General features: G+C 31.9%; 7 protein-coding genes across 7 annotated transcripts; 5 read left to right on the top strand and 2 right to left on the bottom strand.

The window, feature by feature from the left end:
• Window positions 1–1,773: 1,773 nt before the first annotated feature.
• On the top strand, window positions 1,774–4,308 carry PGO_082930 (hypothetical protein, conserved; the record flags this gene model as incomplete). Its single annotated transcript, XM_028687515.1, has 1 exon — window positions 1,774–4,308. The coding sequence occupies one exon, from the start codon at window positions 1,774–1,776 to the stop codon at window positions 4,306–4,308; it is 2,535 nt and encodes an 844-aa protein (XP_028543316.1).
• A 2,747-nt stretch (window positions 4,309–7,055) lies between these two features.
• Window positions 7,056–10,076, top strand: PGO_082920 (asparagine synthetase [glutamine-hydrolyzing]; the record flags this gene model as incomplete). Its single annotated transcript, XM_028687514.1, has 2 exons — window positions 7,056–7,135; window positions 8,345–10,076. The coding sequence occupies 2 exons, from the start codon at window positions 7,056–7,058 to the stop codon at window positions 10,074–10,076; spliced, it is 1,812 nt and encodes a 603-aa protein (XP_028543315.1).
• Window positions 10,077–12,877: 2,801 nt separating this feature from the next.
• Window positions 12,878–13,213, top strand: PGO_082910 (60S acidic ribosomal protein P2; the record flags this gene model as incomplete). The annotated part of the gene is made up of 1 exon (XM_028687513.1): window positions 12,878–13,213. The coding sequence occupies one exon, from the start codon at window positions 12,878–12,880 to the stop codon at window positions 13,211–13,213; it is 336 nt and encodes a 111-aa protein (XP_028543314.1).
• A 1,259-nt stretch (window positions 13,214–14,472) lies between these two features.
• On the bottom strand, window positions 14,473–16,140 carry PGO_082900 (hypothetical protein, conserved; the record flags this gene model as incomplete). The annotated part of the gene is made up of 1 exon (XM_028687512.1): window positions 14,473–16,140. The coding sequence occupies one exon, from the start codon at window positions 16,138–16,140 to the stop codon at window positions 14,473–14,475; it is 1,668 nt and encodes a 555-aa protein (XP_028543313.1).
• A 1,546-nt stretch (window positions 16,141–17,686) lies between these two features.
• PGO_082890 (YTH domain-containing protein) lies at window positions 17,687–19,990 on the top strand (the record flags this gene model as incomplete). The annotated part of the gene is made up of 7 exons (XM_028687511.1): window positions 17,687–17,736; window positions 18,009–18,129; window positions 18,509–18,585; window positions 18,753–18,842; window positions 19,009–19,093; window positions 19,255–19,328; window positions 19,603–19,990. 7 exons carry the CDS (start codon window positions 17,687–17,689, stop codon window positions 19,988–19,990), a joined length of 885 nt encoding a protein of 294 aa, XP_028543312.1.
• A 520-nt stretch (window positions 19,991–20,510) lies between these two features.
• PGO_082880 (hypothetical protein, conserved) lies at window positions 20,511–25,489 on the bottom strand (the record flags this gene model as incomplete). The annotated part of the gene is made up of 3 exons (XM_028687510.1): window positions 20,511–24,652; window positions 24,844–25,150; window positions 25,466–25,489. The coding sequence occupies 3 exons, from the start codon at window positions 25,487–25,489 to the stop codon at window positions 20,511–20,513; spliced, it is 4,473 nt and encodes a 1,490-aa protein (XP_028543311.1).
• Window positions 25,490–26,550: 1,061 nt separating this feature from the next.
• PGO_082870 (hypothetical protein, conserved) lies at window positions 26,551–27,573 on the top strand (the record flags this gene model as incomplete). The annotated part of the gene is made up of 3 exons (XM_028687509.1): window positions 26,551–26,731; window positions 26,858–27,102; window positions 27,415–27,573. The coding sequence occupies 3 exons, from the start codon at window positions 26,551–26,553 to the stop codon at window positions 27,571–27,573; spliced, it is 585 nt and encodes a 194-aa protein (XP_028543310.1).
• Between the last annotated feature and the right edge of the window lie 260 nt (window positions 27,574–27,833).

Raw genomic sequence — 27,833 nt, 5'->3', positions numbered from 1 at the left:
AAAAAATGATTAAAAATATTTGCGTTTTTTAAAAAATGAAATAGATGTAACAAATAATAATGATCAAAAGTTATTTTTATACTGACCGTAATTTTGGAATACCCCCCACCCCCCCCCCATTTTATGAGTTTATGTGCACATTGTGTGAATGATGGAATGAGACACTTTTAATCATGAGTACCAAACCTATGAACATTTTATTATTACTGAGGATGATATGATTACGGGTGTGTGGGTGTGGGTGTGGGAAATAAAAATAATTAGATCTTTTGATGGACATTTACTCGAAATGGTTATATATTAATAACGCATTTGCTGTTGCTTCAAAGCAGATTGGTTAATAGGGATAACAATTTTTTTTTTTTTTTTTTCTCATTCTTGTGCTAAACTAGGAGTAGCTGTAATTTATTATCCATTGTCACGTGACCATTGGAGCGATATCTACCCGGGGGCGGGGTTCTCAATTTTGCTTCGCTGGTTTGCTTCTTCAAGTGTTTTCTTGTTTGTTAGTTGTTTTATCTCTTTACTTTTTTATCTCTTTACTGCTTTACTTCTTTACTTCCTTACTTCTTTACTTCTTTACCTCTTTACTTCTTTACCTCTTCGTCGCTTCGTCGCTTCGTCGCTTCGTCTCGTCTGATTTCTGCCTTTTTTCCACATTTTTCGTTAACTGATATAGACATCCTGGTGATCATCGTACTAACGAGTGCCCCTTTTTCACACACACGCAAAAGTGAAATGGGGATGTACTTTACCTGGACCTTGTAAGATCTTTCCTACCCATCAAAAATGTTTCACGTAAAAATAACAAAATTTGACATACACAAAAATAATAGGAAATAAAAGCCTAGATAAAATTTCAAATAAAAATTGAAATTTGCTTTTAAAGGTTTTTTTTTTTTTTTTTTTTTTTTTTTTCTTTTATCCAGTTTGTTACATTATTATTTTTTATTTTTTTTTTATTTAATTATTTTTTTTTTTTTTTTTTACATGCACAGACATGTTTGGGGTTTCCCAACTCAGTGGTATTTGTAGCTGTGTCGGCAGTTACATATAAACTCACTTGTTCATCCATTTTCGTGCACCTCTATACCTTCTTTTCATTTCGATTGAAGCTAGTCAATCTATCCCTTTTTTTTTTTTTTTTTTTTTTTTTCCCCTTTTCCCTTTCCTCACGCTCGTCCACAGTGGAGTTTTATTTCTTTCACATGCTCCCAAGGTCAGTTTTTCCTTCAAAGTGCTAATGTTTAGGTGTATACATATACGTATATATGTTACATGCACATACGTATACATACATATGCATACATAATATGTACATACATGCGTACATGCATATGCATACGTGCATGGGCATTTACATTTTTCTTTTTTTTTTGTTTTTCCCCAATTTTCTTTCTCCCTTTGAACTCACCTAATTGCACATTTCCTTCATGGCCCCACTTTTTACTTCCACCACTTAGCAGGTCATGACGTTTTTTCTTTTTTTTTTTTTTCATTTTTATGATTCTTTTTTGTTTCACTCCATCCACATTAATTATGCATCCCATGTTTTGGTTTTTCCAATTTTTATTGGTTCATTTACGTGTTTATCCCACCATTATGCAAAATTCAACCATTCAATAGTATATAAGAACTTTCATTTGAAATCCTATATAAATAACATCTTATCGAAGTTTATATAACACTTACCTGGATCAGTGCACGTATTTCACCACCTGCATAAAATAGATACACACACACAGCTTGTATCATGAGAAAAGGGACACCAGAATGACGAATGGTAAGAGTGATGAAAAGCAAGTGCACAATTCAACAACGAAGGATGAACAACAACATGGTAAGCCTATAGTAGAAGATTGCGATGGAAAGGGATCCTACAATTCCAAGTTTAATTTGAACATAGATATAAGTAACATCCATGGAGAAAATAATACTGCGAATATTTCAGACAGACGAGAATCACATTATGGATGTAGCTGTGCATGTAGTCCTCAAAGAGACATCCATGGGAGAAACGATAGCAAAGAAGGTGGTGAATGTGATCATGATACAGCTGATATTTTGAATGATGAAGAAGAAAGACATTTTTGTAATGTTTGTTTTTCTTTTTTGTATTATAAAAAATATTGCTTTTATGAACTCCTAAGAATATACAGAAACTTCTCATCACTTACTGAGGCAGAAAAGAGCCTCCTTACTGAATCCATTTATTGCAAGTTATATAAAATGTACATTTCTGTTTTAAATAATTACTTTTTCATTTTCAACATTTTATTACCTCAAATATCTACACACATAATTCTGCACCTGTTGGCTCACACAGCTCATCAGGAGGATGTTGCCACATTGGACGATTCATCCGGTGAAGTGAGCGAGTCTAGTGAAGTGAGCGATCCTAGTGAAATGAGTGCAAATGAAGTAAATGACAAAATCGGTGGAGTGTGTGAAGGACGAGGATATGATCAGAATTGCAGATCCACCCAGAGAGCTAGCGCTACAGGGGTGAAAGAAAGAAACCAAGAGATGAAGCAGAAGAAACGAAAAATAAGAAAAATTCCTAGAGAAGAATACACCATCAATGAAATAATAAAGAACTTAACAGAGGAGGAAAAGAAAAATATAGACAAAGAATATAATTATCATAACTTAGATGCAAGAGTATTATGTAAAGACAATCCATTAATTATACTGAAAGAAATAAGATCCAAGTTGATGAACACGAAAGAAGATGATTACATTTCGAAGGAACTACAATTGAAACTAGAGCAGTCAGAGCCAAATGATGATTTCCAAAATATTGATTATTTGAACTGGGACCAAAACAGCTATAAGAACGAAATAGATAAAAACCAATTGAGCCATTCATGCTTGTCTTCTCTTACAGATGGGGATGAGAAGACAAGTGATAGTGAAAGAACTGGAGAACCGATGTGTGATAAAGAACACATTAGTGTGCAAGCGCAAAATGTTGAACATGTGAAACACGATGAACAAACAAAAGAGGAAAAAAAAAAAAAAAAAAAAAAAGTTGCAGATCACTACAACAGACAGTGCTATAATATGTCAGCTGAATCAGATGCTACTATAAACACCCCTAATGAAAAAGGATTGTTGGAAGAGGACTGTGCCTGGTATGATACTCCTAGTGGTGGAAGAGGCTCCAGAGTTTATGAAGAACATAAATGTGAATGCACATGTAAGCAGGGAGAAACATGTGTGTGTTATGATAAGGATGGAATCTGTAAATGTTCAATTCATAGAGAAGATTACATAGAAGACTATCGCAAGGAAATGAGCGAATATGCATTCCCCAATTTGGATGGCATAAAGGGAGAAGCAAGACTGGGAGAATGGAGATCAAGCAAGATGAAAAGCGATGAAAATGGAAAAATAGATGCAACTAACCAAGTCAACACAAATCAGCTGAATGCAAGCTCACGCAGAGGAGAACACATCCCACCAGGAAATAGAATTACCAATGCATATAGCCCCAGCCTAGACGAATACAACTTATTACAGAATATGAGCAAAGTGAGAAGTACCCTGAGGCAATTCGTTCGAGATTGGTCACTAGAAGGAAAGCATGAAAGAGATGGTGCATATGAACCCATATTGAAAAGTTTAGAAAAGTATCTACCCATAACAGATACATATGTACCAAAAATATTATGTCCAGGATCAGGATTGGGTAGACTTCCATACGAGGTTGCGAAAAAAGGATACAGAAGTCAAGGAAATGAATTTTCTTATTTTATGCTTCTGGCATCTAACTTCATTTTGAACTATTATAATGAAAAGGATTCATTAAAAATTCAGCCATATTGCCTTAACACATTAAATAAAAAAGGAAGAGATGATCATTTAAAAATTATCACTTTACCAGATATCAATACATATAACAAAGCTATTTTGAACACTGAATTTTCTATGTGTGCAGGTGAATTAATCGAAGTTTATTATAACGAAAAAGAATCTTTTGATGGGGTTCTGACATGCTTTTTTATGGATACTGCTAAAAATATTTTTACATATATTCGCACCTTTGCGAATATATTGAAACCCAATTCGTTATGGTGTAATATCGGTCCTCTTCTCTACCACTATTCAGAAATGACTAATGAAATGTCCATCGAATTATCTTGGGACGAAATTAAATTAATCATTTCAAAATGGTTTACCTTTGTAGAAATTGAATGGATTGACAACTACTACACGACCAATATGGATTCAATGATGCAAGTGCAATATCATTGCGTTTTTTTCAGTGCACTAAGAAATGATGTGCCCGTGGATGATGGTGCTTGAGGAATGAACCTGAACCATGGTACTGTTGCTATATAAAATACCTTCTTTTTTTTTTTTTCCCATTTTGAATAATTTCTTATCAAGCACCGCAAATATTAAACTCGAACTTACTTATGAATACATTTAAGATTTTTTTCTTTTTTTTTTTTTTTTGTTAACTTATTTTCTCGCCCCTAACACTAATCCTAGCATCTCTTCCCCCCTCTCTAACCTCAAACCCTTTTTATAACTCTACAAAGATTCAGTTTCTTTGCTTATGCGATATAATGCACATATAGAGATACATAAAAAGTGTACAAATACATTTACTTAAAAAATGGGAACAAAGTTCTTTTTTCCATTTCCTCTTTTCCCAATCTCTTTAACTTCTAAAAAGAACAAACGGAAAATTATGAATCCACCTTGCATATGTTCACGTTCTTGCAAAAAAAAAAAAAAAACAAAAAAAAAAAAAAGGGAAATGTGTTAAGAACCTTATTTTCTGCTTTCTCGTAATGATAACGAAATCGTGTGTAAAAAAATATAGACCAGATGAGCACACCGAATGGAAATGTTTTTTTTTTTTTTTTTTGTAAGAAAAGGTGAACCATTATTTATTTTTAAAAAACCAATTATTATAACGATTCATATAGGGAGAAATTCTAATTGTTACTTTTTCACTTTGTTGATTGTGGGAAAAACAGATACGAACATTTGGTGGATTAGCAATATTCTTGTAGAGACTATTTAATTAGCATGATTTTTGTATACACACAGGACTTAGCTCATGCATATGCATGTATATATGTGTACACAGATTACATAAGCCCTATTCAGCACTGTTTCTTCATTTCATTTTTGAAGCTTATTTCAATCAGATTGTGATGCATGAAAAAGTATCCTCATGATTTCTCTTTTTCAGATGAGCTGGGTTATAGTTTTCATCATGTTGAAATAATTCAATTCGAAATGGGGTATTACAGTTTTCCTCACCCACTGGATAATGGTGCAGATAAAAAAAATAATAAAAAAAACAAAGTATATTTGTTTACTTGCAGTGGCATGTCTTAAGAATGAACATGTATGTATGTATATACATATATATATGTTATATATTATATCCGTATCAAGTGGGTATAAAAAAAAAAAAAAAAAAGGCTTTTGTTTTTAGCACTATTGTTAATACATATCTCTCCCCCTTTGACTTAACAAATTGGTAAAAAAAGGAGCACACGTAAAGTTTTTTCTCTTTTATGCAATAGCAGCAAAATGCTTGTTGTAATATTATAAGTATAACGAGTTTGGGGGGGTGGGATATGGTGCCACATACCCACTTTTGTGTTTGATTCGACAAAAGAGTGCAAGTGATTGTGACGCATACAGAAAAGGAATAAAACGTCATATGTCACTTGCTGATTGGGAAAAAAACAAACAAAAGATATTGGCCAAAATGGAGAACTGGTGAAGTGACGAAACTTGAAGCTAAAAAATGATAAATTGTGTAATGCTAATAGTATAACAATTTCAAATAAACTGCAGGTAATTTTCTGGTAAAGTACAAATAAATTAAAAATAAATTAAAAATAAATTAAAAATTAATTGTAAATAAATTGTAAATAAATTGTAAATAAATTGTAAATAAATTTCAGGTAAAGTACAAATAAATTAAAAATAAATTTCATGTAAAGTACAAATAAATTGTAAATAAATTTCAGGTAAATTACAAATAAATTAAAAATAAATTTCATGTAAAGTACAAATAAATTGTAAATAAATTTCAGGTAAATTACAAATAAATTGCAAGTGACAAAGCCAAGAAAAAAATTAAAAGCCACCGAATCCGATCCCTGCACGACGCCTATCATTTTTATATGATGAAAAAAAAAGAGAGCTTTTTACATCCCCCCCTCACAATATCCCCAAAAAAAAAAAAAAAAAAAATAGTGCTGCATACTTGTTTAGCTGTAAATGATTCCTCAAAATTCGGTCCCTAATCTCGTATCCACCAATATGTTTAAACCAGTATTGTAGATCTACTCGTTGGGCATACATAATATGTATAAGATATAACATAACCCACCAAAGTAACCAAAAATATATATGTAGCCCTCCTTCAGTACAAATATGTGTATCCCTACTTTTTAGCACATGCATACTTGTATTATACACATATATAAGCATACATATATAGGTGTATGCAATGAATATATATAAATATACAAATATATTATACATGTAAAGCATATTTTAGCACTTATATAAAAAAATGTACAATGATGAGGGGTGTAAATTGGGGCAAATTGTGACAAGCCAAAAATAGGAAAAAAAAAAAAAAAAAAAAAAACAAATAAAAAAAAAAAAAAAAAATAAAAATTAAAAATTATAAAAAAAAAAAAAAAAAAAAAAAAAAAAAAAAAAAAAAAAAAAAAAAAAACACCCATCTAGCTAAAAAAAAAATAATTAAAATTTGACTCTTTAATGCAAAAAAAAAAAAAAAAAAAAAAAAAAAAAAAAAAAAAAAAAAAACCCCACAAAAAAAAAAAAAAAAAAAAAAAAATTTAACTCTTTAAAAAAAAAAAAAAAAAAAAAAAAAAAAAAAAAAAAAAAAAAAACAATCATCATTTTCTACTAAGGACAACCATATAGTTCCAATAAATGTAAAATTATAGGGTTCTAGTTTTATAAATTCAGCAGAAAGATAGGAGAAAAAAAAAAAAATACTATTCCAATTTAGCAATTTTCAAATAAACCAGATTTTTACACAAGTAATGTGCGGCATATTAGCTATTTTTCATTCGTCCATTGAAAAACATGGGCTACGGAGGAAGGCCTTAGAATTATCCAAAAAGTACCGATGAGCGATTGTGGCACAGAGAGATCGTTTGTTATGCGCTTGTGTATGTGAGGACTTACAATTCTACATTTGCATATTTTTGCATTTTTACACGTTCACATTTTTACGCGTTCACATTTTTACGCGTTCACATTTTTACACCTTCACATTTTTACACCTTCACAGTTTTACACCTTCACAGTTTTACACCTTCACATTTTTACATTTTCATATTTTTACGTTTTCACATTTTTACGTTTTCGCGTTTTTACATTTTAGCGTTTTTACATTTTAGCGTTTTCACACTTTTGCATTTGTAGACTTGTGCATGCGCACCGGTGTTTGGCTCGACAAATAAGCATGCATTATTTACATAAACAGCTAGCCCCAAGGTTGGGGGATGAATGAATTAATTGCTTCCCCACTGTAATGCAAGAAATTGTTCTTGCATGATGGTCACATTCCACTTTTCACAAAAAAATGAATCAAATCGGGTTGGCATCCAAGGGGGTGTATCCATATACGTATATACGGGTTGATGTACGTATATACTTGTAAAAATATATATATATATATATATATATATATATATATACGCCGTGTGGCAGGGAAAAAAGTACCCTTCTCATTTCAACCATCAGACGTAAGTTCTGTTCCTGCTTTTTTCCACATATCTATTTTTTCAAAAATATCATTAAAAGAGGGTATATAAGTGTGATAGTATACCCTTTCCCTTTTTTCCCCCCCGTTGACATAAATATGACATTTTTTCCATTTGCCACACACACTTTGCATCAATTTGACAAAATGTTGAATTGGTAAGGTGTCATATCAGTGTGGAAGGGTTACGATACAAATGGGGATGGGTTAAAATTTAAAAGATCATTGCTTTTTTTTTTTTTTTTTTTTTTTTTGCATCTTTCAAAATTTTCGCTTACTTTTTCCATTTAAATGGTTTTTCTAGGGAGACAGCTGAATTCTTTTGTGTTTTGTCACTCTATTTGTTTTTTCCCATTTCTTCTGTTTTTTTTTTTTTTTTTTTTATGATAATGAGTGCGCGCCACCACCACACCCACCTTTGAACTCACCAAAAAATAGTTCCTCATAGACCACGACAAAATCGAAGAGTGTTTTGCCGGTTCAGGCTTGTATCATCCATTCACGATTAGACACGCCATTTGATGAACTCACATGACACCGATTTTTTTTTTTTTTTCTTCTCAGGCTAAGACACCGTGGGCCAGACTGGAATGGCATAGTCGTCGAACATAACGAAGATGGAACAACAAATGTAATTGCACACGAGAGACTAGCAATCGTTGATGTGCTCTCAGGGCATCAACCCCTTTATGATGAAGAAAGGGAAATATGTTTAACCATAAATGGAGAAATTTACAATCACATGGATTTGAGGAAACTAATTAAGCAGGACGTTTTAAAGAGTCTAACTAGCCAATCTGATTGTGCAGTAATACCAAATTTATACAAAGAGTATAAAGAAAAAGTACCATCTATGTTAAATGGCATATTTGCTGGTGTCATCAGTGACAAGAAAAATAACACATTTTTTGCATTTAGGGATCCCATAGGGGTGTGTCCTTTATACATCGGATATGCATTTGACGGATCCATTTGGTTTGCTTCTGAATTTAAGGCATTAAAGGGTAGTTGCATTCGATATATTAATTTTCCACCAGGACATTACTACATTAATAGAAAGAACAAGGGAGAATTTGTTCGTTACTTTAATCCAAATTGGTGGGATTTAAGTAGTCCTATACCAAATAATAAAGCCGATTTAGAAAAAATTCGCTTGCATCTAGAAAAAGCTGTAATTAAGAGACTCATGGGAGATGTACCATTTGGTGTTCTATTATCTGGTGGCTTGGATTCTTCCATAGTAGCTGCTATTGTTTCTAAGCATTTGAAGAAGATTCACCATGCAGATCCGTTCTCCAACGGAAATGACATGATCGAGGGAAATCATACTAACAATGATAACAGGAATGAAAATTTCTACAAACTTAAAAGTTTTTCTATTGGTCTGAAGAATGCACCAGACTTAAAAGCCGCGAGAGAAGTAGCCAATTTTCTTGGAAGTGAACACACAGAATTTCACTTCACAGTAGAAGAAGGAATAGATTCCTTACATGATGTAATATATTACATAGAGACGTATGACATTACTACAATACGTGCTTCTACCCCAATGTATATTTTATCAAGACTGATAAAAAGTAGTTGTGTAAAAATGGTTCTTAGTGGAGAAGGATCTGATGAAATATTTGGTGGATATTTATATTTTCATAAAGCACCTAATGGGGAAGAATTTCATCGAGAATTGCAAAGAAAAGTTCACGATTTGCATATTTTTGATTGTTTGCGAGCAAATAAATCTACTATGGCATTTGGAATTGAAGCTCGTGTGCCGTTTTTAGACTTAGAATTGTTAGACCTCGTTATGAATATTGATCCCAAGGAAAAAATGTGTTCTAATGGTCGTATTGAAAAAGATATTTTGAGACGCGCATTCGTTGGCTATTTACCTGATCATATTTTATACAGACAAAAGGAACAATTCTCAGATGGTGTTGGATACAGCTGGATCGATGGTCTAAAAGAATATGCAGAAAGTAAAATTTCCGATATACAATTTTCAAGAGCACCTTTTCTATTCCCATATAATACTCCTAAAACTAAGGAAGCTTATTTGTACAGATGTATATTTTCTGAATGCTTCCCAGAACAGTGCGCACAAGAGTCTGTACCAGAGGGATCATCTATCGCTTGCTCATCTAGTAAAGCTGTAGAATGGGATGAATCTTTTAAACAAAATCCAGATCAGTCTGGTAGGTCTGTCTTGGGTATCCACCACAGCTCCAAGCAGTTCTCTGATGTGAAGCCGATTCAACTTGTCAACGATGAAAATAGGGTGTTTTTGGTCCCCACGAACTGAAGCACAAGTGGATAGTAGCAGCAGATTCGGGGTGCACATTATGGAACGCGTTTCTCAAATAGTCACATCTTCCCCTCCTTTCCACTTGAATGCCGCACCAACTAGCCAAATGTGCTTACGTACATGCATAAATGCGTACATATATATATATATGTCTGTGTGTGTGTGTACCCATTTGTGTACGCAGGTCAAACGCACAACGTAACTTTTTATTCATCCATATGTATATTTGCTCACGGAAGAATACGTGGAAAACAGCAGGAATGGGTAACACACGCGCCTCGAAAATTGTAGATGTATCTACCACCACCCTGTTCACCAAATATAGAACACAAGGATTTTTACGTGAATTTAAGCGTGTGTTTGTGTGAATTCCCAGCCCCGAGAAAAGGAGTTCAATTTGCTGCATACTTTTTAATTGGTGTTATTTTATTTTGTTTTTTTTAAATGTCTTAAATATTCCCAACATTTACCCCATGTGCACACCCTAGTTATAAAATTCAATTCCAACCCTTTTTTTTGAGGTTCGTAAAAAATGTAGCGCATCATTCTATTTTCTTTGCTTCGAAAAAAAAAAAAAAAAAAAAATTGTTGTGAAGAACTTGTCCGGCGAATTTTGTATGTATTTATGTGTTTAAGAAGGTTTTTTTTACCGATTCTGAACAATGAAGATTGGGGGTGGAGGAGGGGGTGAAATGGTCGACTCACTCAATTTGTGGGAAATGTGAAATGAGAAGCATTATGTACATATAGTGCTGCAGTAGTTTCCTCCGCTCTATCCATTCCATTATATATTTTACATTAGGTACAAAATTGGCATATGCTAATAATTCGATAATTCGCTTTTTTTCCCTATTTTTTTTTGCTCATTTGTGGGTTATGCAAAAACACAGAATATTATAACCAATATGATACCCTTTTACGTGAGAAATAAACGCGAAGAGTTTATAATTTTTTAATGATCTTATTTTTCTTGAAAATGTTACACTTTTTTTTTTTTTTTTTTACCTTGCCGTTAATATGATATAAAATAAATATAATCTTATTACACATGAAGTGCATACATCTGTATTGTGGCATAATTGCAATTATTCTTTTGCATTACATTTACGGATTTGAATTATGTAGTGCCAACCCCCTACTGTGCGATGATGTTAGTACCGTAACAAATTTTTCAGATGCTCCCTCATTTCGAAGCTACATACATATCATATATGCATTTATGTAACCTTGCTTTCAGGAAAATGCACTTAGAACCTTGCAACCTGTACGTACTAACACTAATAAAAAAAAAAAAAAAAAAAAAAAACACATGTATTGTTTTACTTTGTTTTTCCATTACCCTATTTTGTTTTTCACTATCTTATTTCTTTTTTTTTTTTTTTTTTTCTTTTTTTCTTTCCATATTCACCCCCTTTTTGTGGATAATCTTAACTCTATACGTTGACGAAAAATTATGTGCACAAATTTTTTTAATAAGTTTCTCCAAGTTACAGGAAATTAATTTTCTTCTATTGTGACCCGAATTTTATCTCTTTTTTTTTTTTTTTTTTTTTTTTTTTTATTTTTAATCCAATTTTATTTGCACATTTTGCAAGAAAGAAAAAGAAAAGCACCTTTTCCCAACCATCCCCCACCTTTCATTTCAGCGTATATACGATACCCATGGGTAAAGAAATTATACCTTTCCATAAAAAATACTCGCCTGCTTATATTTCATATAATATATAAAAATATATATTTTATGCTGCCTTATTACCATATATAATAATGTTGTATATATTGTATGCTGTGCCCCCCCCCCACCCTCTGGGAAAGAAATGCCTTTTCCTCAATTTTAGATAAACCATTTTTTTATTCTTCTTCTCTTGCTTCTGTAGTATGCAATACGACTTTTTTTTTTTTTTTTTTTTTTTTTTTTTTTAAATTCCAAAATAGAAACCCAAATTAACGATTTCTTCATTTTGCATAAAGATAAAATTACACAGTTTTTTTAAAAAAAATTTTGTAAAATATATTTTTTTTTAATTTGCAAAGGCTCTCCAAAGAAAGCCATTCTATTCTTTCACCCCAAACGAACTGTAAAATAAACGCAAAGAAAAAGAATATTTTGTGGTCCTTTTAATTTCACCACAGTTCTCATCGTTCCATTTGGAAAAAAGATTAATATATATATATATATATATATATATAAAACTGATAAAAAGTAGGTTGAGGAAAAAAAACGCCCAATATTTAATATACAAAGAGTCTTGCATATATAAATTCACACGAATATACATATTTATGAATGATTTGTGAGTTCACATATTATGCGTTTATACGATATTTGAAAACATTTCTTATCATCTAAGTAGAAAAAAAAATAAAATAAAATAAAATAAAATAAAAAACCTGTACAGCAAATAAGTTATCCCTTTTTACGAGTAAACACGCATATTTAATTTATGAGAGTGTCAATAGAAGAGATTATCATTCATATGTTTTACATGTATATATATAAACCCAGGAGTGATACTTGACTCACCACTGAATATTTTCAGACTATACGTATACGCAATTATGTGTATATTTTGGAGATACAAAGTGGATATTTGCATTTGCCGTTGTTCCTATCACATGGATGAATGGACGTGACGTTGGTAGATGATGGAGTCTCTGCCCAATGTCTATATATCCATGTTCAAAAAGAAGTTTTATCTGTTTTATTTGCTTTCCCCGTTTTATATCCTTTTTTTTGTTTTTTTCCCATATTTCCCTTTTCCATTTTTTTCCCTTTGCGTGCAGCTTGGTTTCTTAAAATGGCTATGAAATACGTTGCAGCGTACCTTATGTGTGTCTTGGGAGGCAATGAAAATCCAACTGAAAAGGAAGTGAAAAAAGTACTAGGTGCTGTGAATGCAGGTGTAGAAGATGATGTTTTAGCACACTTGATGAAATCTCTAAGTGGTAAATCTTGCCATGAATTAATTTCGGGAGGATTGGAAAAATTGCAGAACATTGGAGGTGGTGCTGCAGCAGCAGCCGCAATTCCAGCAGGTGCTACTACCGATGCGAAGGCAGAGGAGAAGAAGGAAGAGAAGAAAGAAGAAGAGGAAGAGGAAGAAGACGACTTAGGATTTTCACTTTTTGGTTAAATATTCACCACCACGTTTACAAGCTTGCTTTGCGAAACGCGTGTTCAGTACGTATATTTTTACATATATATATATTATTTCCTCACACGTTGTATATAATTGCAAGTGGGACAAATATCTTTTTTTATTTCTTTTTTTTTTTTTTTTTTTACCCCCTTCGTGTGCACAGTATATACATATTACCACGCAGTACCTTATTTTTTTTTTTTACATATACCACATGCACAGTATATATAGATGTTGCCAGTGTGTTGTAAATATTGTTCTTTATTTTATTCTCCTTTTTTTTTTTTTTTCTCCTCTTTCGTTTCACCATTTTTTTATTCATACATATAGTTACATATAGTTACATATAGTTACATATAGTTACATATAGTTACATATAATTACATATATATACAGTTGGAGCCTTTTTTTATTTTAAATGGATATTGTGCATGTGTCTGTTGTGTGTATCCATACATACGCACACATGCATGATGCAAAAACGTTGCTATTAAAATGGACAACTTGAAAAAATATCTCTATCATATCATTCTTTTAAAATAGGAGAAAAAAAAGAAAAAACAAATGAAATATGTAAAGAGTCGTCGTCCCCTCATTATGAAGTAATTAAGAGAGAAAAATCCTTTCCTGTAAATCAACAAGAATTGGTTCATGATGCATTAAGAATAAAAGTAGCACTACATTGTGATACGCGGATAGTTATACACACTCCTTATCATTATTACTCCCGTACAAAAGTTTTTTTTTTTTTTTTTTTTTCCTTTTGCATTTTCGCATTGCCGTTCATATTATGTATTATCATAAGCAACAACCAATTTTTATCGCGACCAATTCTCTTGTTCCATCATAAGTTATCCCAAAATGAAATAAAAAATTAAAAAAAAAAAAAAAAAAAAAAAAAAGTGATATAAGGTATAACAAAACACTCCCCCCACCTCCCCTTGAACAATAACAGGGCTCTAAACTACGATTCGGATAATTCGAATGATATGTTTTTTATCATTAAGGATTTTTATAATAAACCCAAGATCTTAAAAATGCATTTGTGTGTTTTTTTTTTTTTTTTTTTTTTTTTTTTATGTTCGTGTGTTACACACACAAGGGACAGGCAAAATTTGACATGCACAATTGTTTACAATTTTGCCTGATCGGGTCATAAATTTTTGGGCAATTTTGAAAAAAATACAAAAAAAAATATGACGAAAATTGCTTGTAAATGCACACAGAAAAAGGGAGGGCAGCTATATATCGAATTATTGAAGTAATTTGAGCGACTTGGCTAAATTCACAATTGCATTGCATTCTTTTATGTACGAATCGTTATCAACAACGCTTATAATTGACTGTCTAGATTTGTTTATGCACTTTCCAAGTAAATTCTTACTTAAGGCAAAAACTAAAGGCACGTTCTTCTCTTTGCATTTGCAGATGATTTTATTCACCTGATCATCAAATGCATTGTTCGTCATTGGTTCAATGTTAGGCGCAAGAATAACTAACTTTGGTTCGTTGTTACATATATGTTTGTAGCTCTCTTTCAGTCCCAAGATATATCTCTTTTTTTTTTTCATTAAGTACAACTTCTCATGCGATTTCGAAATTTTATGTAAGAATTCTTTAACCAATTCGTTTAATTCGGCTGTTATTTTATGATCAACATATTCGTTAATGTAAATTTTTTTTTGCACTCTGCTAACATGTATATAATTTATAATTTTCTCGTTTTTCAGGATACACTCTTTTATTTGTTTAGCACTAGGAGCATACCCCGTGTGGTTATCCAGCACGCGTTTGTTCAACATTGCACTGTTTTTCTCTTCGTCTGCAATGTTTATAATGTGGTTGTCCTTTTTTACGTCTACTGTGCTTGTTTTTTCCTTGTCTACTTCAACTTTCATCTCCAGATTCAAACCATTTACACTACAGTATCGTGTCCTACTACGTGCCCTTCCCATTCCATCATTCTGTGGGACTAACGTCTTGAGGAGTTCCTTCGATTTTTCAGCATTTTGTTTTGTAAGCTCACTGGTGTGTTGACTGTTTAGCAGCTTCTTCTGCTGCCTCTTTTTTCCCCCTATTAATCCTTGCCCCATTGGGGACTTCCCCGACCTCATGAAAATAATTTTTTTTAAACTTGCTACTTCCAGCGTAAACGATTCATCATTTGTTACACGAATTGGCATTCCTTCGAAATGATGTTTATCAGCTGTGTGTCGTTTTGTTTTTCCATGTTCGATTCCCCACTCGATTCGCAAATTTACTCTCTTATTAAGGTAATAGGCACTAGTTTTACTTTTAACCATCCACTTTTTTTTGCACGTAATAAATTCAATGCAAGTATCTTTTTCATAATTTTCCAAAGATTTCGTCTTGTCCACAAGTGTCCTTTTCTCCATTTCCATATTACCATTTTGAATTTCTTTCAGAATATCGTTGTATATACCATGTCTTATTTTCTTCTCGAGAAGTATAAATCTTTTTTGTTTTGATTTTTTTTTCCGTTTAAATTTCTTGGGTAAAAAGTACAAGTTCCCTTTATCTCGTTCTGCTTGTATAATTTTATTCAAATCGTTGACTATTTTTTTTTTTTTCTCAAATTCTTTTCTTTTCTTTTTTTTTTGATAAATCAGTATGTTCATTTTCTTTTTTTTCTCGAATTCTTTTCTTCGTTTTTTATCACTGCTAAAGTTAACTTTCACGACTCTATCTCCTATTTGGACATATTTAGGCTTAATACATTGATCAGTATTGTTCATTCTCATTTGGTTTCGTTTGCTAGCTATCTTTTGTTGTGCATTCATTTCTTCATCCCATTGATTAGTTCCCCTGCATGGGAGCCTCTTTTTCCTATATTTGTCTCTTTCACCTCTTCCTCTAATATCGCCCCTCTCACTTCTTCCACCAATAATGCCTCTCATCATACCTACATATCATTTCTCCTTTATTTTCCTCTTACCTGTAATCCTCTCTTAATACATTCAAATATTTGCATTTCCAATTTTGCTATGAGTAAAAACCAAAAATAATATCTTCTTATCCAATTGTGAACAACACAGTTGAGACGAACCAAATAAAATAAAAACAATAAAAAATAAAAAAAAAATTATGAAACGCAGGAAAAAAAAAAAAAAAAATGTTTCTATATCCATGCTATTTCACCAATTGGGTAATATATGTTGATGGAGAAAAACTGCTACAAATTTTTGAGAATTACAAAAAGGTTTTGTTGACAAAATATCTCTCAGTGTGATAATGAGCTTATACCCATTTTGTATTCCTTTACACCTGCTTTATTTTTTCTCCCACTACAAACAACCACAAACACACACACATATATACATACACAAATATATCTATATATGCAGTGCCTTCCTCTTTCCTATGTGTTAAACCTGTGCATGTAAAAATTCCACAATTGACCATTTTGATTTAATTCATATACATCATTCCTTCACATAATTTTGAGATGACTTCTAGATAAGTCCTGAAAAAGCATGTGATGAATGGTATTGCCTCTTCTGTCCTCAAACCATGCATGCACTGATCCCTTTGTTGTAATATGAAGAGTGTATTAAAAAAATGCACAGAATACCTCCCAGCCTTGCAAAAATATCAGTATTCTCTATTTTTTTTTTTTTATTTTTTTTTTGTTATTTATTTATTTCTACCCCCTCCCAACTGTTTAAGTTTTACATTTGTGCAAATATTTTGAGAAATCTCGCGGTGAATGGTCAGTATGCAGCTCTAAACCCTTTTTCTCATCGTCTAACACTGGACATAGTGCTAAAAATATATATCAAAGTGGTTGTTAAAAAGTGAAAAAATATATATAATTGTATATATATATATATATATATACATCAAAATGGTGGTAAAAAAGTGGGGAAAAAATCTTTCAAAATGAAAACTTCTTTCTTTTTTAAAACAACTGCGTGCAACGCTTATCAATAATATCCCAAAATTTTTTTATTTTCTAAGTGACGTAACTTTTTTTTTTTTTTTTTTTTTTCATATAAAAATTTGGTTTAACTTTTGCAAATCCGTTTTTTGTTAAGCACAAAAATAAATCCTTTTTTTCTCGCCCAGGAAAATAAAAAAAAAGGGACAAAAAAAGAAAACTCTAAATTATGTACATTCTGTAGCAATGAATAGCACACCATTTCCTCCATACGACCCCTCTCATTCAGCTTCTTACCCTTTTATATAATGAATAATAGAAATTGTTTTTCCGTTGTACCTCCACCCCCTCCTTCGCCATTCCAGGGAATCAACAACTTATGTAAAACTATGCATTAAAGGGATTTCCCCACTCAAAAAAAATAAAAAAAAGAAAGGAGAGAGATTGGAATGAAACAAAGACTGGGATAGAGATATAGACTGAAATGAAACAGAAATTGGGATAGAGATAGAGAGAGGAGAGATCAAGAAAGGAGCACAGACAGAGATAACGATTTGAGAGAACGCAATATGCACATACATAAATCGATATACATAGCACAAATATATACATCAAATTTGTGTACCTGTAAATATTTGAACTATAATTGTACATTTCCAGAGTTTACATATTTAATACAAGAGAGAGCCTAAAACTTTGTGCGAGTTTGATATGCATCTATAGGTTTAATTTTAGATGCAATCTAATTCAGCACAGGTTTTAGCTAACGTTTGTTTTAGTTTTTTTTCTCTTGTCCATTTAACCCAAAATTTATTTTATTTTATTTTATTTTTTTTTTTTTTTTTTGTTTGTTTGTTTGTTTGTTTGAACCTTGCATTCCGCAGATACTAGTTCGAGGGTCAAGTTTTTTTTAATCAAAAGTTCATCAGACAAGAACATATCAATTTCGTTAAATTTTAACATATGGGCAACAACTCCAAAGAATGAAAACAAATTTGTCTCGGCGTTTGTGGTAAGTTCTTCATGGGGCAAACAATGTGAGAGGTGACAAATATATTAGTGACTAAAAAGATGCACAAAAAAAAAAATATACCTGAATGGAGGAATAAATAAACAAACAAGCAAATGAATAAAAACATATATAACATGTCTAACGAGAGGAGAGGAAGAACAAGTGTGTTTCCGATAAGGTTGCGTTCACCAATATGCGTCAAGTGAGAATAGTGAAACGGCATCATAGAACAAACTTCTAACTTCCTTTTCGAGTTTACACGCCTCTCTGATTTCCCACAAACACTGCCAATGTGTGTATGTGTATATGTATATGGATGCATATGTATGCATATATGTGTGTATATTTTTCTTTTTCTCTTTCCCCAATTCTAAAACAGGAAAATGATTACGTCGTCTTGGTCTTCTCCGTTAATGGAAGTTCCAAATTTTGTGGATACGCTATAATGAAGTCAATGTAATGTTTCAGCACATGTGGGGAAAAAATGGAAAATTGTCTCATTTAAACATATGTTTGTGTGTGCGTGTGTGTGTGTATATATATAGGGTGACCACGTGAGCATAGTGAATGCATAGTATGTCCACGTGCGCATAGTGAATGCCCCTCCTTTTTCCACCAAATAGGCCTGGAGAATCTAAAAACAGCAATGTGTACTTTTACTATGACGATAAAATATTTCGAGGAAGGAACTTCGATATTCAGTGGGTTAGAGTGTAAGTCGAGCGTAATAACAACATCCAAATTTAAACTACCTCTGCACCCGATCGCGCATTTGTACTTATAAACAGAAAATGTTATACATGAGTTTAAAAAAAAAAAAAAAACACTCTGAGCATCATATCACCCTCTTTCTTTAACACATGCATTTTCATATTACAGCGTTGATGTACCATTTCAAGAAGTATCTCACTTGAAGAATAGTTTGAATGAAAATAAGTCAATCAAAGTTGGGCGAGATGGACAAGTAACCTAAAATATGCACACACATCAATTGATGTATAAATAAAAAAAAAAAAAAAAAAAAAAAAAAATTCACACATATGAGGTAACAAATTGAACATATACATGATCATAATCAGCTAACATAAACCCCTTGTGTTCATTGTTCCCTATTCACATTTTCAGGAAATTGAACACATGATAGGACTTAAATTATGTGAAATTTTCGAAGCCAAATATGCGAAGATGTCCAATTTTGGGTAATATTAAATGATTCATATTGTGTCTCCAAAATGTATTCATATAGACTTGTGCCGAAGATTACTGACCATCAACCCGTCCCCATGTTCTCCGTCTTTCTCATTTTCTTTCCCAATTTTTTTCCCATTTTCTTTCCTTCTTTTTTTAACCCACAAGTTGTGAGAACCCCCTTTTTTTGTGCATCCCGGTTGTATTTTTATCATTTCTCCAACTTTACACTTCGATATGCTTCTTCATTTTCTCTTTCCATGCAATTATCCCCAATTTGATCAGAGAACTGAAGACACAGCAGACAAATCAAGTAGGACAGGCCACACACCAGACGCAACCGAAACAGACGACACAAATGACACAACCATCACAATCGACACAACGGAGGCAACGAGCGCAGGAAAACCTGGACTCGGGTACCTCCGGAGGGAAGGAAAAAATTGATATGGTAAAATTGTTTCCACCAAATAGCACTTTAAACATAAATTACAACACTTTCAAAAAAATGTATGAAGAATCTCAGTATAACTTGGTCAATATATATAACCCAGCACTTCATATATTTCCAGTGGATTTGACTAATATGAATTACGATGAATATATTGATTTGTATGAAAAGTCGCAGCTAGCATGGCAGGAAAAAATACAGCAACTGCAGCAGTTCAGATAAAATTTTGATGGATTAGACATATTTGGTAACACGAGGAAAAGGGGGGGGTGGTAAGTGAACTCCCCCTTTGGTCATCTTCCATTTCATTTTGTAAGTCTCTCCCACTAACATACAAATATTGATCCATTAAACCGTGTGGCTTACATATACACGTGTGTGTGTGCAGGGAGGAGGGGATATCATCATGTGTTCTCATATATCCATCAGCAAATACATCCATATGAATACTCGCACTATTGCAATTATCTTTTCTGGCAAATGTCTTCTTTGAATATTATTTTTTTTTTTTTTTTTTTTTGGTATACTTCGCGTCTTCGGTTTCTTCTTTTTTTCAGTAATTTGTTATATAATCCTCACTTTTCAACCGAGACACCTGGCTTCTCACATTTTAACCGAGACATCTGACATCTCACATTTCAACTGAGACGTCTGGCTTCTCACTTTTGTGTTAAAATCACAAGACCCGCTTCCTCGTGAAATGAACGATATTCACATATGAACAGAATATGCATTCATATCCCTATGAGGAACTTTGAACCAACGAATTGTATCCATTCTCATTGAATTGAATGATTTTTGAATTCATGTAATCAAAAAGGTTGTCTTGCAAAAACTGAACAAAGATGTCGCAAAAGAGACACGAATTTGCATCTAGTACAAAAAGATTCATTGAGGGAATATAGATGCTGAATATAAAGGGGCTCTCTAACAATTCAACATTTCTTATAAAAGGGATTCGTTTATTCTGTAGGTACTTAATGATGTTATCTTTAAATGTGTCGTCATTATTGCCATGACTCTTATTGCTACTGTCATGACTCTTATTGCTACTGTCATGACTCTTATTGCTACTGCCATGGCTCTTATTGCTACTGTCATGACTCTTATTGCTACTGTCATGACTCTTATTGCTACTGCCATGAAGTGATGGCTTGACTTCCCCCTTGCATATTTCTCTCCTCATATCGATAATCCAATTATTGTAAAGAACAGTGACATTTTTACAATGGAAACTAATTAAATCAAATGAAAATAATGCCTGTATTTTAATTATATACATAATTTGAATTAACAGAAGACACCAAAATGGGTTGACAATTTCGTGATTCCCTAAATGTTCATTAATTTGTTTGAAAATATGTGCAGCGTCTTCTGTGGCAATTTTTTTATCAAAAAGAATCAGCAGGAAGAGATAGCTCACATAAAATTCAAAACCCAAGTGGTAATTTTTAATCTTGCATAACTCTCTCTTAATATTTCTAATTATGCATTCTATTTTGTCATACTTATAGTGTTTATAACCCCCTTTAACCATTCTCAAAATATCCAATGCACTGTAGTTTCCCCTCTTTTTACACATGAAATCTATGTAACATTTGTAGTTCTCAAAATTATTACACCAGCTGTCATCCGATTGACCATACCCATCCTTGCTGATCATCATGTTGATATAAAAAAATTCGTATTTTCTGATAGTCTCTCTAATTTCCTTTTCAATTATTTTATCTTCCTCTTCATTTGGTATAAGTAAATCCCTGATTTTTTCAAAATCGTTACAATTTATGCTGTTAGTATAACGAGAATTGCTTTCACTATTTGAGTCAACATTCAAGACGGCCTCAACTGTGGATTCTACAACTGATAAGTACTTTATAATTGCATCTTTTCCATTCCATTTGAGGTAATCGTTTATGGATGGTAAGATGGAGTTTTTAAATATGTCAATTATATGTTCCTTTTGAAAGTAGCAAAAAATGAGGTTTATCAAGCAATCCAGGTTGTGTATCTCACATACTAAATAATGACTATGGAGATAATTCTCAACTTTTCCATTTATGTAGTAATGTCTGCTGTTTGTAACGGTAAATTTATTCTCCTCATCGTAATTACTTTCATTCAAAGTAAGATTTATTTTTTTTTTGCTTTCTTCGTTCATCTTGCTTTTTTTTAATCTTATTATGTTTTCTCTGATGACCGATTTTATATTTTCAATACAAATTTTTAGAATTTTTTTTTTATCCTTTTCAAAACTTTTTTCTGAGAACTGACACCCATCATACATTCCTCTCTTTCCCTCTTTTATACCACTCCTTTTGTCCCTGCCATTTATTTGACTGTATGTGAAATTGTCAAAAATTCGATAAAAAAATATATAATGGTATGAACACAAGGGCCATAAATTCTCCTCAAACAATTTGAAAAACAAATTTATAAAATGAAAACTTTTTATTTCAAAGTAAATCAAGTTGTCTAGAAGTGTGAGGAGAAGCAGATCTCCAAATCCTTTCACTGTAGTAAATTCAAATGGGTACTTCTCTGCGTACTTGTGTAATTCAACCTGGAGAACCTCACGCTTTTTTGAAAATGTGTCACCACATGAGGGATCCGCTAATATGTTCAACCCACCTCCACCATCACCACTCCCCTTAATGTCGCTAAATAAATTATTAACACAATCAAAAATGGGGAGGAGATTATCTGCGCTTCTTACTGCTGTGAAGAATTTATTGACAAAAATGAAAAACAATTTGACTAGATGTTTATTTATCATCAAAATGATATTCAGATCAAAATATTTATCGTAATAAAGTTTCCCTCCTAATTTCCTTTTTTCAATTATTGTCCTGTAGAACATGTATTCATAAATTCGGTTGTAATCGTTTTTCATAAATGTTAAATGATCTACACTCAAATGGAATAAATTTTCTAAATTTTTTATTCTGTCTGTTAAGGTAATTTCTTCACCGTACAATTTTTCTCTACTTTTGAGAGAAAAAAAAAAAGAGAGCATTTTTTTTTGTATCTGGTCGTAGACAATATTGTTACAAAGTTCATTTTGTGCCAAGTTGTAATTTCTATTTAGAGATACAATATTAGTACAAATATTTCCATCACCACGGTTTTCATTTTTTGTCTGAACATTCATACAAGTTTTGTAAAAATTATACTGCCGAAGTGTGTATAAAACCATCACAACGTCACTGAAAGAACCCTTTACTCCAATTTTAATCATAATATTTTTTATAAGTATATCGAAACCGTTAATTAAATAATTATTATTTTTTAACACATAAAACAATTTTGCAAGAATTTTTTTTAAAATTTTTATATTAAAAAAGTTCATATTTAACCTGTACATATTCAGAATATTTTTTTGCACCGTAGAACTTTGGCAAAAAATATCTGTATAATATGTCATTTTATCAGCAATATAAAAATTATTTATCCCCTTTTTCTCTATTTCTATATAATTTTTAAAAAAAACATGAAGAATATTGATAACACACGGATGGTCTTGCAGTTGCAATAACTTTACTTGTCTAAGATAAGTAAAAAACTGTTCTTCATTTAGGATCTCTATTTTGTTTTTTATTTCGTTCATTAGAAAGAACGTAAATTCATCTTTAAACAAACAGCTTATAAAATTATTCCACAAAATGGATGGACTTATTTTATCCTTATTTAGCAATACCTTTTTCATTACTTCGTTAGTGCAAGTTCTGTATATGTCTCTATACAATTTTAGTTCATTATGACTAACTTCTATTTCTCCATTCTTCTCGAATTTCATGTCGATTTTGCCTTCTCCACATTCTTCCTGCACAGTACAAATTCCTTCAAAAACTTCACCAACATTCATATTTCCTAATGATACCTCAGCCCGTATTGGTTTTATTTCATTACTTCTCTCTCTTTGACCCTTACATCTTGTTAATATTTCTTCTTCAGATTTTGTTTCCATTCCGTGTATTCCTTTAACTGTATCAACGTTTCTTTCAAAATTGGATTCATCATCCCCTTGACGTTTCTCTAAAACGAGATGCTTTTTTTCTTGTACCCTGATGCCTACGCTACTTTCAAAAGGGTTAGATAATTTCTGTTTATGTATAGAAGAGGAGCTATTATTATTACTACTGCTACTGATCAGTCCACTATTGCCTACCCTTCCTACATTGTTCAAGCTGCTTATACTATCATTCATAGAGACAATTCCACTCATTCCATTTATTTTGATATCGTCAAAATTGTTAAATATAAAGTAGTCCTTATCATTTTTGTTTATTCGAAAAAGGTTCCCCAAAAAAATGTCAATTTCATTTTGTATCTTCCTCTGTGAATCATTTTTTTCATCATATGAGAGTTTTTTAGAATGGCTATCCGGATTAATACCAACTGTTGTGTTGCTACTGTCGAAGTAATTTGTAACCTCATAGAGGAAATGTCTTTGGTTATTTTGATTGGATGTGTCTTCCCTATGGTGTATGACATTGTGAAAATATAAATGCTTCAAATACATGTTTACATACCGAATAAGTAACATAATATGTTCCAAGTCCATCCTATGCTTTTTCAATTCAATGCATTTATATATCTTACACAAAGAATGCTTCAAATGTACATAAAATAAATGGAAATAAAACAAATACTTTAAATTATTCACAGGATCTTTTTTGCTATAAAAAATGTACTTATCCCATAATAAAACCATGTCTTTATAATTCTTTTTCGTTTTGCGAACGTTATACAATAAATATAGCATTTTAATAACATCACTTATGTCTTCGTTCATATGTGCATCACAATCATAGAAATTTTTTGCATCACATTTGACTAGCTCCTGCTTCATTTTATCTAACAAAATGTTCATTTCCTCATCCAGGCCTGCAAAATGGAAAGGAATTATATCTATCGTTTGAGGTTAGCACTGGAGGCATAAATACACCCATAAATAAGCAGATAAATTTCAACACATTAGAGTTATCTGTATAAAATGGAAGAAATTATTTTTTTCTATTTCACATAATAAAACCATATACACTTGTTTACAGAAAGGATTGGAAAATAGATATTACCTATATAATAGAAAAACACAATTTGTCTGCACAAAAAAGAATGACACGTTAGGAAATTCTTATTAACAATTTTTTTTAGCTTCGAAAAACATCTTTCCTGCTTAAGGTTTTTTAAAAAGTCATTCCATACATCCTTCTCATTGAGTCTCGAAGGGATAGTATGATAAATATTTCTTAACAAACCGAGATACTTATTTTCACTTTTTATTTCATTAGTTTTCTCTTCGTAACTGTTAATGTATGCCCTTATTTTTTTCATCTTGCTTTCTGTTGACTTGACAACTAGCGAATGAACCATTCTCATTAGCTGCAGGAGTGGGGAATTGCACGAATCATGGAAAGGTGCAAGTATGAATTTCATGAACATGCAGATGAGAAACCCTCTGATGAGAACCTGCATATATACAACTCCATCATTGCGTTAAATTTGTTCACCAAACGGTATACTAACATCTACAGCATAATGGAAGCGCGTCAAGCATACGTATATCTCTAAATGGTGCATTTACAAATTCATGAACGATTCACTGTCGTCCAATTGGGTTATGTATATATGTCTACATATATTTATCTAAATATATATATGTTGTAGATATATGCTCATATATTTATCTGTTCATACCTGAATCCTCATTACTCTCTTCATGTTGAATTATTTTCTTCCCAGAAGTGTTCTTTTCTTCACAATGGCCTCTTTAACGATTTGGCAATTCTCTCGCTCTCTATCGTTCTATCCTTTCTGGTTTCCATCTCCGCAAAATAACACATAACTCAACTTTTAAGAAACTAGTTTTTACATTTAGGTGCTTTTAGCTTAAATGAGTTATTGTAATGTTGCCTCTGTTTTGTCTCTAACAAAAATAATAAAAAGTGCATTGTCAGAAAATTAATAATTTCTTTTAAGATTTATTTTATTTTTCCTTTTTTTTTTTTTTCACAAGGGAACCTTTTATATGCAAATGTGCCTAGGTTGTAAGCTAAATCTCATCCAGCAAAAAAGGAAGAAAAAAAAAAAAAAATAAATAAAAAATAGCAGGAAAAGAGAGAGGATAAAAAAAAAAAAAAAAAAAAAAAGAATGCAATTCAAACTTTGCTCCTAATATTTTATGTCCTTTAATCGGTACCCATTTATATGTCAAGCACACATCAATGGTACACTTCCAACATCCGGGTTAACTTCCTTCTGTATTTTTTAACCATCACAAATTAGTTTTAAATATTTATACAGAAAATGAGCTAGCAAAAGGGGAAAAAAATAAAATTCTCATTACTTTTTTTTTCCTTCTACACTTTTGTGAGGTGGGAAAATGTTTTTCACTTAGTTCAAAACTTAACATATTGACTCTATTTTTTTTTTTTTTACTTTTGCCAACACTTCGCGTGACGTACATAAGCTATTTTGTTTAAAAGTGTTTGTAACAATTCTGCAAAAGGTTGGGAATCTATTATTTGATAAAAACCTCCTTTCCATTCCACACATTCCTTTTTCCATACCAAGATAGAAAAAATAAAAAGAATATATATTCATAAACGGTGTGTAAAAGAAAAAATGAAAAAAAAAAAAGTGGAGGGTAAAAAAAAAGTAAAAAAAATGCATACATAAACCAAAGTGACGAGGGGGGAAAAAAAAAAAAAAAAAGTATCCCCCACATAAAGGCATACAATTCCTAATAAGACGAGGAAGTTTTAAAAAAAAAAAAAAAAAAAATGTATTTTTCTTTTTTCATTCTTGTTTTTTGCTTGCTAAGATTAAGTTTAATGTCAAAGGCTTACCTAACCAACAACGTTGTAAAATCAAATTTTGTGTTGTTTGCAGTTAGGAAAAAAAAAAAAACTCCTAGGATGATTCATATTACCGTGAGTGCGGACAATGAAATAGGAACAAAAGGTTCGCATCCTAAAATATAGAAAATGTTTGACTCACTTATACAATGCACATATGGTGAATGTACAGAGACAGCATCCATACTGTTTTCCGGCGTGTTACGCACGCTTTATTTTTCAACCCTTTTAGGAGAAATAAAAAAGGTGAAATTATCACATGCCTTCAACTACATCATACCACAGAAACTTGGATACAGAAGCACCATCGATGAACTAGTTGAGAAGGAAAAAAATGAAAATACGCTCAAGTATATAGATGAAATTAGAACGAGTTTTCTATTGAGTTTCAAAAATAGAATTGATGGGATTAATATTCCCTTTCATTTTACTGAAGGAGAAAATTTTCTTATTACCCAGGATGACATCCTGCATTATGTAATCCCTTCGTGAGTTTCGAGCGTACCAAGTGTAACACGCGCTTACCTGAATACCCGTGTGTGCATATTTCTACATTTTAAGAAAACTCACACATGCGTGATTGTATATATATACATGTATATGTGTACCTATGTATATATGTGCTTATGTATATATGTACTTGTGTATATTTGTACTTGTGTATATATGTACTTGTGTATATTTGTACTTGTGTGCACGTTTATATGCCCCCCCCCCTCTCCATTATGCTAATTAAGTACAAACATTATTATTCTCCTTGGGATTAACACTACTGTTCCCTTATCTCAGCTTTTAACAAGGGGACTAATTAGAGAAAACGATGACATGTACAATAAAATAAAAAATAAAAATATAAAACTCTCAGCTTTTGGAAGCTACCTCATGAAGTACACCTTTATGAACAATATTAATATTAACCTTACTGTACACGTGATTAAGAACAAATGATAAAACGTTCATGCGCTGGTCTCGTGTTCGTTGCAAAGTGGAGAAGTTGGACACACGCATATCATGAAATATATATATTATAAATCCATACTGAAGTAAAAATGTACATATATACATGCCCAATGAAGAAGAGAAGAAGAAACAGCAATACATTTCAAGGTATAGTCACATTTGAGTTCACAGAAGTTACCATTACATGATCATCTCCATTTACGTTTAGGGGGAAAGTGTTTCAATTTCAAATAGCGATATATAGTGTT

This window comes from Plasmodium gonderi, assembly GCF_002157705.1.
Source record: "Plasmodium gonderi DNA, contig: Chr08, whole genome shotgun sequence".
In the NCBI taxonomy this organism is placed as follows: domain Eukaryota; phylum Apicomplexa; class Aconoidasida; order Haemosporida; family Plasmodiidae; genus Plasmodium; species Plasmodium gonderi.
This window is presented reverse-complemented; position numbering and strand designations above follow the sequence as displayed.